The sequence below is a fragment of the Symsagittifera roscoffensis genome, chromosome 7, assembly GCF_963678635.1.
Source record: "Symsagittifera roscoffensis chromosome 7, txSymRosc1.1, whole genome shotgun sequence".
Taxonomy (NCBI): domain Eukaryota; kingdom Metazoa; phylum Xenacoelomorpha; order Acoela; family Convolutidae; genus Symsagittifera; species Symsagittifera roscoffensis.
Window position 1 is genome coordinate 7,027,280 of NC_087068.1, and position 12,129 is coordinate 7,039,408.

The following is a 12,129-nucleotide window of genomic DNA, read 5'->3' on the forward strand; positions in this document are numbered from 1 at the left end:
CAATCAAAAAATATCTTGTTCGGGTACTTCTAATACACCCAATATAGAATCCAAAGTTGATCACGAATTTCCGGGTCAGAATGGGTTCTTATGACCCTGATAAGCACGCCTAATATCCTAATATGATCCTAATTAAATGGATATTTTCCGTTTCCCAAATTGCCACAGAAGGTTTACTCAAGTCTCTTACAAGGAGGGTCGCTAGAAGGTTTAAGACACTCCGGAGGGTTACCTCGGAGGGTACCTCAATCACTCAAGTTACTTAGGAGGGTATCTTAATCACCCAAGTTACTTCGGAGGGTCCCCCTAAATTTACTAAGGAGGGTCAATAAGATGCTTAATACGCTCCGGAGGGTCACTTCGGAGGGTACCTCCAAAATTTTCAAATTTTCTGATCTCACTTGGAAGGTTCTCCTACTAGCTTCAAAAAGCGTCAAAATAAGCTAAGGGTTCTAGGGGAAGCTGTTTCAACTTCTTAGGGTGATCTCGTGGAAATTTTCCACTAAGGAGGGTTGCTAAAGGGTTTAGCTGACTCCGGAGGGTCACTTCGGAGGGTTCCCCCAAAATCAAGAAAAAGGGTTAAATCACCGCAGTAAAGCCTCTGAAAGCGGTCTACCTGACTTAAAACTAGGTTGGCTGACACTGTCAACCTTCCCAGTTAAATAAAAAGATGTTTTGATAAAATTTCCTGCCGCTCGGAGGGTTGCCCGTTACTTGGACCCTCCGAACCAACAAATTCTAAAAAATTTTTCTTTTCCGAAATAATCAACCCAAAAACGGTTGCGATTCGGAAAAATGGTCAAAAACGTCGACTTATGGTACCAAAATTATCCCGATCGGATAACTAGTCTTTGAGAAATCGCCAAAAACGCGTTCGTCAAAATGGCCTTTTTCACCACCTGTATAGGATCTGAAAGACTTTTTTCGCAATTCCGGTCGAAAGTGCCTAAAAATACTTGAAATGAGCGTAGTAGCCCTGTACGGCACTGGAATAATGCAAAAAACCGGACCAAAATTGGTTTAGAAACAAAAATTTGGCCAAAAACTATCAAATTTGGACCCTCCGATTCCTTCCTTTTCCAAACCTTAAGTCGTTAGCTCTATCCACGGAGCTACTCGGAGGGTTACCCAAAAATTTCTCTGGTAACCGAGCACGTTATGCTAGCACGCTCCTAACGCAAAAAATTTTATTGCTCTAACTCTAAAAACTCAAAAACTCGATCCCCAAAACAGATTGACAAAATACAGAAAATTATCAAAATTTTGGTCGAAAAATTCTCGTTTTTCTAACTTCCACTGAATCTTAGCTCACGCGGTTTCTTTAATAAAGGGGATCGAACTACGTGGCTACTCTCTATATAAAAGCTTTTTGCCTATCGGAAAAGCTCGGATATCCGAAAATTTGGGGGTCTACAGTTTGGTCGAAAATTGGTAATTTTCGACAAAAAATGGGTGTTTCTTGGGTCTAAATAGGAGATAAGTAATATATAGTAAGGACAATAATCTATAAATAGTCGTTAATAAATAGTACTATACCCTCCTTTGCACCAAAATATCCGAATTAAGACCCTTAACTCGGAAATTTGTAATCGATGGAGGGTACAATCGGACCGCGCCAATCGTGCCCCCCACCACTTAAGTTTTAAGGAAATAGTACCCGAACGATACTAAAATTGCTTCAACGATACCCAACAGTCGTTGCGGATGTTGTCCTTGATGTCCCTGTTGAGTGTGGAACACGTTGATCAGCCTGCCACTCTACCCTCCGGTCACCGGCAAAATCACCATTAACGTGCTTAAACACTCAAATTACACTCGAGGGAGGGTACCCAACCCTTCACCAAAACACACAATCTCTCTATCAGAAACGATATAAATCAATCTGAAACAACAACAAATAGGAAGGTCAGATCACATCTCGTCCGGAAATAACATATAAACTGTCACTTTATGTTTTTTACTGTTTTTGGTCTTTTTTGGATTTTTTTTTTTTTACTGTTTTTTGTACTTTTTTGTTTTTAAATAAATTTGTTTTTGGCTTTTTCTTGGTTATACACTATTTTTGTTTGGTTTTACGCTTTCTCTTTAATTGTTTTTGGTCCTGGGACCTCAGGACAAGCGGGCTCTAGATTTCCCACCTAACCCTCCGGCCCCCGGAATTTTCGGTGTTAACTAAGTTAAAAAGCTAAATTGCACTAGACGGAGGGTACGCACCTTCCCCCTAGTACAACAACGGTCATTAAGGCCTCTAACTCGGGCTTACGCCCGGAGCGGAGGGTACGTCGCTGAAACGCTTGCTGATCATGATGGTTTCATGCCTTTAACAGGCCCACCCAGGAGCGCCATAAAAACGTCTATGTAACATTCGCCCAAATATCACACAGCGACGGAGCGTAGAAAAAGTACCTATCAACGACTGGCAGGCGTCAGTTACCTTAATTCTACTCGTTTTTCACCGTCTCGACCTTGCCAGTTGATTTTCTGGTCTGTTTAGGGCAAAGTAAAAAGTTACCATTTTTAGGCCATCAGTCAAACGACTTTTGATCAGCTTTCGTTTGCATGCGAACACAACCACATAGCTGAGTCTCGGATCCTCAGACTACGTGATTGTCATTAAAAACACGGCTCGAACAACCTATTTTATTATGTTTTGTGTGACAGTTTTACATTAATTCCATTGGAGATGGATTGACCCTTTCCTCTTTCTATCTACTCATGCTCTGAAATATTAAATAATAACGGTGTTAATTAAGATCTAGGACATTACAGCAGCTGTTATAGTCAGTTTTCACAGTCCCTTCACATATAACAGTCTCTGGGGGACCAAGCCTCCGCTCCCGTGATTTTCTTGAGATAACACTCTTATCTCCTATATTTCGTGTCCCGGGAGGGTTCCGTGGTATTTCTCTTCCCCCCACTGAAGCCTCCGTCTCCACAAATATCTGTCGCTAAGGTCCTTATCGTGTGTTCTTGCCACGATAAGAGGCTCCGTGTTTTTCTGTCTCTGATACAACTGTTCTTCACAAAATATGGCGTCGTTCTGATTTTCGTCTTTTTTATTCAAAATGGCCGTCTTTTTTCTATTTCTCAGAAATGTTCTTCTTCCAATCGAAATTTTAAAAATAAAAATTCTAGAACATTCTGACCCTCCGTCGCAACACTTTTTTGTTCATAAGGCCTTTAGTCACTTTTTTTTCTGTCGCGGGAAGGTTATGCTGTGTCATCCGGCAGAATGGCACACATGCAGGGAATTTCTTGAAGCCATTTTTTCCATCAGATTTGCAAAATCAGACTTGAGAGGAGTGTTTATTGAGTAAACGCAAAAAAAATCAAACATTTGAGTCAAATATTCCTCTACAGACATTTTCGACGGCTGTTGACAGAGGGTTCAAGTAAAAAGAGACTCTAAGGGTGTATAAAGGCACACAAAGGAGTGAGAGGTCTTTCAATTGTTACCACTTTTTGAAATCAGAAGAAGTTTTTGAGGAAAACTATATTTTTTTAAAGGAAATTGGAAATAACTATTCATAATGAAAAAAAAAGAAAATTCATCAAGCCGATTGGTTAACATACAACTAAGATGAAAAGTGCGGAGTGGAGTGTCCAAATTGTGTTTCCATTAAAACTACCCAAAACAGGTTATTAAGCTGATAAAAAATACGCCCAAATAATTTGGGCCGATGAATTTTTTTAGCGAATTGAAAAAACAAAAAAGGAAATACGAAGTCAAGGTATTTAAATTACATTTTGTTTGAATCAATCAAACAATTAAAGCAGCATTTAAAAAATTCGGGCAGCATAAAAAAAACGATTTCAACATGTGCCGGTATTTTATTTAAAACAGAACATTTCGCGTTTGAACAAAAAATAGATCCTGTTCAGATTCCTTGACGTCCCAGGCATATTCGTAAACTACAGGCTAAGTTGGCCAGGAACGTAAAAAAGTTTGAATTCATTATGAACCAATAAACAAGCGAGCCGAAAGTTGTTGAGCCGAAAAATCTGATACCGATCACCAGTGTGATCAACATTTTCCAGTGTGATAACGCTTGCTAATCGCAAGCGTAAGGATATCTATTTGAAAGAGAACCTCCAGCATTTATATCTTCAATTTTTTGCTTCCCTTGCCTCTTTTCAAGCGTTCAACAAATCAGATGTCAAATTTCCACATACCCATTAAGTTTAGTCAGTTTCTGTAGAAATCGTTTAGTAGCTTCCGACCACTGACAACAACCGAAAACTTTCCAAAAACAAGAATAAAAACACGATTGCTGTGCAAATAGCTCGCTCTGTCATTGTGACCACTGGACATTGAGTTGAAATTAACATAAAAAACTCTCTTTTTTTGAAAAAAATGACAGGGCGACTGAAATAATAAAAACGCTACAAAATGGTTACTCGTTGCTTGAAAAATATTGTGCGATAAAATTAATCCGTGTATAATTTCCGTTGGAATAATTGTAAAAAATCACGGCAGTTTTTCTCATTATTGAACAACTTTATCTTAATATTTTTAAACCTATCATTAAGTTTTTTTACGACAGCCATACTTGATAATACAGATGTGTTCTCTGAGGTATTCACTTTGAGCTTGTGTTTCTCTATTTAAAAAACACCAAGAAAATTTTTACTATTCAGAACAAAACTTTAACAATCAATAAGTTTTAATACGACAGCCATACTTGATACACAAAGGCTAAGTTGTACTTCGCATACACAAAACTGAGTGAAATAAAAAAAATCTGTCTACAAGATTTCTGAAGTGACGCACGCCAATAATGAGTCTACATAATTGGTAAGTGGCGCAAGCCAATTATGACGCATTAGCATTACCAGTAAATTTGAAAAAAGAAATTTACCAACTAACATTCCGCAGTTTATAGAGCGGGCACGTTTTAACTAGTACACGAAAAGGTTCATTAAAAACATTCTACCCAGATTCGAACCCTATTATTTTGTTTCGGGACTCCTTCCCTACCTCTGCGTTACAGATCCATGATACCTTGCAGCTTAAGTGCTTTTTGTATTATAATAGTCTCTGTTGATATCCTTAGTATTGCCTTACTTTTAACTGAATTGAACAGTATTTTTTGCGACTTAGATTTGAAAGAAAAGAGAGTTCTTACTATCACACAAGCTTTGCTTGTGTAAATACAGATGTGTTTTCTGAGGTATTCACTTTCAGCGTGTTTCCCCATTTTAAAACACACCAAGAAAACTTAAAATATCTTCCTGTGAAACAAACAGCCAAACCACGAAGCATATTGTCCAATAAAACTCCCAAATTGTCAATGTTCAAGTTCCATAATTTCATAAGAATGATCACGTGTGAAATAATTTAAATTCAAAATCAAGAGCTTAATGATTTGAGATTGCAATTTTGCGCAAACGTTTTTACCAAGTGAGAGCTGGTCTGAGGAAAAATTATTCAAACACTATATGCAGATGACTCAATAAGTCATTGGACAAAGGCGTTTCAACAGTTTGATTACAACCAACAACTTTTTTCTTCACATTTCAGTCATTTTTTGCAATCATTTGAAAACAGGGATTGAAAATTTGACACATGCTAGACGAAACTATATGGAAGAATCTAGATTAAACTTCTTCTAAATAGCTTACAGAAAGGACTATTCTCCAATTCTACCAACTATTCAAATTTTCCCTTTTTGAAAGCGAACCCTCCGACGTTAATAGTTTCACTTCAACTTTACATGCAAACGCGCGAGATTAGTCTTATAACACAAAAAATTGGACTGATCTACTAACACTACTCTCGCAAGCACGCTTGTGTAATTACAACGAACCTTAACCTGCTGACATGAACGCTACTGCTCCACCGTCTACTTCCGCATTTACAAATAAGCTCGAAATTCAATTAACAATATAAAAACTATTTTCAATTATTTTAAGCTTTAAATCATAAATCAACGTATCAAACAATTCAGCCAGAGTCGATTAAAACATAATTTTATCAATCGATTACAACGTATAGACTATTGAAAGCAAGTTAATTTCCAACTGAACTTAACATCAACTATACCGGTTACAAATTTTTTCCAACCTTTTAGTATCAACAGCTTTTTCGCTTCACTTTGATTTCTTGTGTATAACTCAAGGCAGTTGAGCTTAAAGTATCATCAGATTTGAATAATTGCCAAAAAATTGGTTCGGAAAAAAAGACCAACCAAATTTATTCTAGCAGCTGATCTTACTCTAGCCTTTGTCTTTGTTTTCACCTCAATTATTTGCATAAGGTTTGAAAAATCCATTCAATAACTCTTTCTAACTAATTTCTTTTATGCCAATTTCATGCAAATTTCTGTATCTGGGTGAGCAGATAGTAGTGACAAGCATATTTGTCATCGATAGTTAAAGGATCGTCGCTCAATTTTATTTATTGAAGAATCGCGAAATAGGCTATCGAAAATAAAACTGCAGAAAATAGTCCAAAAGTTCAGATTGGAATTCAATTTTTTTTTTAAAGATAGGACAATAAATTTGCAACGAGCTATACAGAGTTGCAAAAAGTTCGGACATACAAAATGATTAAAGAGCAATTCGCCTTTCTTGATCAAATTCTTGTTAAAAATTTGTGAAATTCTCAATAATAGATTATGTGAAAATGGATTATGTGAAAAAGTGGATTTTTCGGAACCAGTTAATTGCTCGTTCAAATATACTCATCAGTCGAAACTTTTTTGCAACTGAATATAATACAATAATGTTCTGTTGTGTAATCTACATGCGTGAGTTCTTCAACTGTTGGTTCATGAACTTCCTCTTGGCGAATGCGAGCCACCACTTGCTAGGAGCAGAGGGCGACTCCAGGTACACTTTCTCAATCAGCCTCTTGTTCGTCTCCTTCCTAAGTCTCTCCATGTACTGTGAGAAGTCACCAGGGTAGCCTAATAAAAGACAAGGATCATTTTAACATGATGGAAAGGACTAGTGACATTACGAGGCCAAACTGTTCATTCTCTGCATTGTAAGCGGAATCCGCAAAAAGCCAAAATCAGATTTGTCGCACAATCCGCAACATTGCTACTTTTTTGATCTTCTATGCTCGGATCGAGATGAGTCAGTTTTTTACGGCGAACCACCAAATTATCTTTTAGGAATCTTTGACGAAAAATTCTGGATTATTTTTTGGGCTAAGAACTCCCATCCTTGAGAAGTAAGGACTCATATATATTCAGCAACATCAAATACTCGCATAGGAAAACATTTTAAAAATTAACTAACTTGCTTACAAAAAACTAGAAATTTTCAATAAGGTTAAAAATTCGGAAGCGTAATTAACAACACAGCGACGAAGCTGTGTTTCGCAAACACTAGCGACAGCACAAAAAAAGCAGCCCTATAAAGAAAAAGTATAAATAAGCTTCAAAATAGTAAGAATTCGGCCACAACAATTCGGTTACACTAGCCACAAAAAAGCAGATAACACATGCGATGAAATTTCCAATGCTACAGATCGTAATTATAGCAAAAGTTCAATCACATGAGTGAACACTTTTAATGAACACTTTTATTTGCGAGTTAGGTTGGAAAAAAGATGGTTCGTATTAATATAGTACGCTCGCAGACGTGTCAGTGTACACAATAAAACTTATTAAGCTCAATTGAGAAAAAATGTCGTTATTTTATCTGGGATATTATCAAAACATATGTGACATTATTTTGTTCTGACTTTCAAAGAAATTGCAGAATGATTATGCTAGGAGTGGATTTTGAACTAAACCATTTTTTGATTTTTTTAACTATTTGATTTTACGGTAATTTTATACTATCTCTTTAAAACTCGTTAATTTGCCTTAAAACGGAGTCGGAACATAAAGGGCTTCGGCCCGATACATACTTGTCAACGGGCCGGGCCGCCCGTGGGCCTCAACGGGCCGGGCCGGGCCGAGGTTTTCACTTTTGTCAACGGGCCCCAACGGGCCTTACTTTTATTGACTAACTAATGTTATGTTTCAGTGCGCACTGTACAGCTTGCAGTGTGCTAAACGACATGACTACTACGTTCACTGCCGATTCACTGCAGAAACAAATTCGACGTGACACGAAGCACGAAATCTTTGCATTTGTGGAAGAAGACTCTGTGGGCACCACAAAGCACTTCAAATCCGAAGTCTGGAAGACATTTAAACTTGTGAAAGTTGTCGCCTCTGGATTCATTTTTCAAAATTTGTGCTGCTGCCATAAGTGCGAAAGTGTTCTGTCTTACAGTACAAAAAGTGGCACATCGCATTTAAAACGACATGTGGACGGTTGTATTACAAAGAAAGTAACGGGCGCAATGAACCAGTATTTAAACAAAACAGTGACACTGACCAACGCTGAAAAAGACTCCTTAAAGTTATTAGAAATGAAACACGTGTTTCTTGGTCACCATTCGTTCAACTCTACTGAGGGACCAGGTCTAGTCGAATTGTTGCAAGGAATGGTGAATTTGGGTTCAAAACATGGTAAGTTTGACATCAAACCCCATCTGTTCGGCAGAAATACAGTTGCTAGTTGCCTCAAAGGGGAGGTCACTAAAGTCACATCAAAAATTGCGGATATTATTTCTGAGACTGCTGCGTCCGATTGTGTGTCTCTTACCTGCGACGATTACCGAAAACTGTCGTACATTGATGTTAATGCATTTTGGATAACAAAGGAATTTGTGATGAAGAACACATTGTTGGGTCTTAAACACTTCGGAAGTGAGAGTCACAACGCCGCCAACATTACAGCGGCAATTAATCCCATATTGCAGGAGTATCAACTTGCTCGTGAAGATATTGCCGTTACAACAGATCGAGGCTCTAACATTGTTTGTGCTTTCAAACAAGAAGCACGATTTGACTGCATGTGCCATCGCTTGAACTATGTCCTCTGTGATGGCTGGAAGGAAGCAAATCTCAAGTCGCCAGAATTAAAAGAGTACAGCACGTCTGCATCTGAGCTAGTACCTTACTGTAGGACTTCGGTGGGATTGCAGGAGCAACTGCCAATTACGATTAAGTCAGGTTGTGCAACTCGCGGCTGGACAGCAACTGAACAACGGGGTACAAGTATTGAGAAAAGCAAGGATGAACTCGCAATAGTATTGGCAGGTCGCAACAGACTATATTTACTTTCCGCTGTTAACCTGGACCTTAACCGCTCTGTGAGCATTCTGTACAAAACTTTCAGTCTTGTATTCAAGAAATTGGAGGCATCCGATTCGCCAACAATAAACCTAGAGATTTCGTGTTATTACAAGTTACATAGTCTGCTAAAGCGTATTCCTGGTGATGAACAACCAATACTTGTTCTGAAACATTGCATTATGGATGGTTTGAACAACAAGTTTTACGGGTCCATTAAAGCAATCCATTGGCTTGGTACTTTCCTCGACCCTTCATTCCGGTCGTTTTCATTCATGCCAAAAAGCTCAACAAGTGACTTGGAATTTACGGAAAAAACCATAAACAAATGGGTACTAGAACAAATATGTCAGTTAAAGCTAAACGCAGACGAAGAACCATCTGTTACCCGACGCCGAGTAGAGCCAACAATTCCAAATCAACAACAAGATTTCTTTTCTGATATGCGCGAAAATTTTGCCGAAGATCAGTCAATTCCTGTGGTCGAGATAGCATATGACGAGCGGGCTTTGCGCATTTGCGATAGAAGTATACAAGTCTCTCTCAATTGCAGTTGCAGATTAAGATGTTATTCAATTTTGGAGAAAGAACTCTGACAAGCTTCCACTGTTGTCCAGAGTTGCGCGAAAGGTGCTTGGAACGCAGGCCAGTTCCGGGCAGTCGGAGAGGCTTTACTCTGATTGCGGTCTGCCGGTATCCGAAAGACGGGCAAAACTTTCGCCTACAACCGTTGAGGCAATTGAAATGGTTTCCATGGCTTTTAAAAAGGTCTTTATAAATAAGTAAAACAATTAATTAAAATTGTTTTGAAACAAATTTGTTTTTTACCAAAAAAGCAGCAACGGGCCCCAACGGGTCGATATTTAATAAATTCCCTGTTTATCGGGCCGCCAACGGGCTCGACTTGAATTATATTTACCAGTCTTGTAGAAGGCGGACAGGGGGAATGAGGAGTCTCCTGGGATGACAGTGCACTGGATGGCCAGCGTCTCCAGCTGTTTGGCAGCCGCGTCTTTGCTCGGTTTAGTCTGACCCAGCTCCATCAGACATCTACATTCAGAATGATAATCAAATGACAAATTTATAACCCAACTCAAAAAAAATATATACTGATGTTGACCAACTCAGTTTATCATTTTCAAAAAAACTATGAATATTCAACACCTCAAAATAATTACACTGAACATCAAGCTAAAAATTGGTTTCAGGCTCGCAATTTTTAAATCGACGAGACTACTTAGTAGTACAGTTGCGCATCCAGAACTGTACAGAGAGATTCGAAGGATCTAAAGTTTTAATTGAACCGTACAAACCCCCCCCCCCCGCCACCCGAGTATCGTACCGTAAAATCTACACCATCGTAAGCATGTATTAATTCTGAAAACTACTTCTGTATAAAATATGCATTTCAGAAACACACACAATATGTTGATAGAGATTGAGATGAAATTGGCTTTTCCGACTGACTATTCTTCATTCGAAACCTTGCCGATTTGTTTTCAGTAGGTTGGTTTTAAAATGTAATTTCACCCCCACCCCTTCTAAAAGCGATGAGGGTGGGGTCGGATTTTCGGTTAATCTCAAACATGGGCGAACTGTCTGCAGTTACATCTCCAACATGCACTTTTCAAAACATTTTAACTCAAAGCATCTGTTCAATTATGGGCATCTATGCATTAAAACAGGAGTTAGAAGCATGAAACTTCAGACAGCATCAGAAATAATAAACCCGAAACATCTGGAACTTTCCAGTTTTTTTACCTGTGGATGTATAGCACGAGGTATATCAGAAGTCTGTCAGCATCTCCTTTGATCTCGTAATTCTTGAACAAGACAATCGCTTTGAAACAGGTGAGTGCCTCTTCTACTGCTTGGAGAGCATTCGGATCCATGCTATCGTTGAACTGGAATCCAGGCACGTCCAGGTACATCTTAACTCCAGATAGTTTGTCATTCAGACCGGAGTGCGGAGCTGGCATGGCTCTGTCTATGGATCTCTGCTAGGATATGTTTAAAAGTCTGGACAGAAGAATAATTCTAAGTTCGACTTCGATAGCGATAGCAAAAGATGGCCAAGTTGCGAGATATTAAAGCGAACTCCGATCATACAATAAAACTGAAATTTGAGAAGATCGCAATAATTTTTCTGTATATGAACACATTTTGAGTTTAAAAACCAATCGAAACAATTATTTCAAAAATTCGGAAGCCTGAAGGTTATGGGATTCTGCTATTCGACTCTTGGTACAACTATGATAGTGTTTTCCACGAAAATTTTTCAGAAAGAGCTTGAACCGCATAAGAACTGTTACTAAAAAAGATACAATAAAATGAAACTGTGTTATCACATAAAGCACCCACCCTGAGGCATGATATTTTAATGGAGGAAACCGATCAATTCCTAGTAAACCTCTATCACTATTGGTCCCATTTTTCTCCAAAGAGAGTAAAAGTTTGACAAACCTTGTTCGTGATTTCACTAACAACTCTTCTTATATCGGTAATTAATGATGGTTCACACAAACCATTGAGATACTTGCTTTCGCATAGAACCAAATAGAATACTTTTGTCTGCTATCAAAACAAACTGTCCACAACTAACTTCATTTAATGTGAACCAAACAAATTTTATTAAACAATCTAAGTTGAATAATAGCTTTGATAGATCAGAGCTTCAAATCAGGTTCTGTTCTTAATTTATATGCCAGCTCAAAAACTTGCATCAGCAGCGAAAAAGTTCATTGTTGAATTTTTTGAAGGCTTTGAGTAGCCATCGACATCTCGAAAAAATGTGAAAACCAAATTTATGCAGGTTCTTGAATTGAAACAGTTTTTCATGTTGGGACACTTTTTGACAGTAAAATTGAATTACAATCAATTCAGAACCTTTTCTAATATTTTATTTAGCCAACTTGTGTTTCAGTTCAATGCTTGCATAACACGAAGTAAAGCCATCTTTCCATCTTAGCAAATTGTGGGAGAATTGCGAAAA

General features: G+C 38.1%; 1 protein-coding gene across 2 annotated transcripts; it reads right to left on the bottom strand.

Annotated features, from left to right (window-relative positions):
- Positions 1-6,592: 6,592 nt before the first annotated feature.
- LOC134851706 (actin-related protein 2/3 complex subunit 3-like) lies at positions 6,593-11,752 on the bottom strand. 2 transcript variants are annotated; one of them, XM_063867910.1, is made up of 4 exons: positions 11,601-11,752; positions 10,899-11,134; positions 10,057-10,187; positions 6,593-6,908 (listed from the first exon to the last, which is right to left on the bottom strand). In XM_063867910.1, exons 2-4 carry the CDS (start codon positions 11,114-11,116, stop codon positions 6,742-6,744), a joined length of 516 nt encoding a protein of 171 aa, XP_063723980.1. In that variant the 5' UTR covers positions 11,117-11,134; positions 11,601-11,752; the 3' UTR covers positions 6,593-6,741. The 2 variants fall into 2 exon arrangements, with proteins under 2 accessions (XP_063723980.1, XP_063723979.1); XM_063867909.1 differs by having other exon boundaries at positions 10,899-11,253; positions 11,601-11,751.
- Between the last annotated feature and the right edge of the window lie 377 nt (positions 11,753-12,129).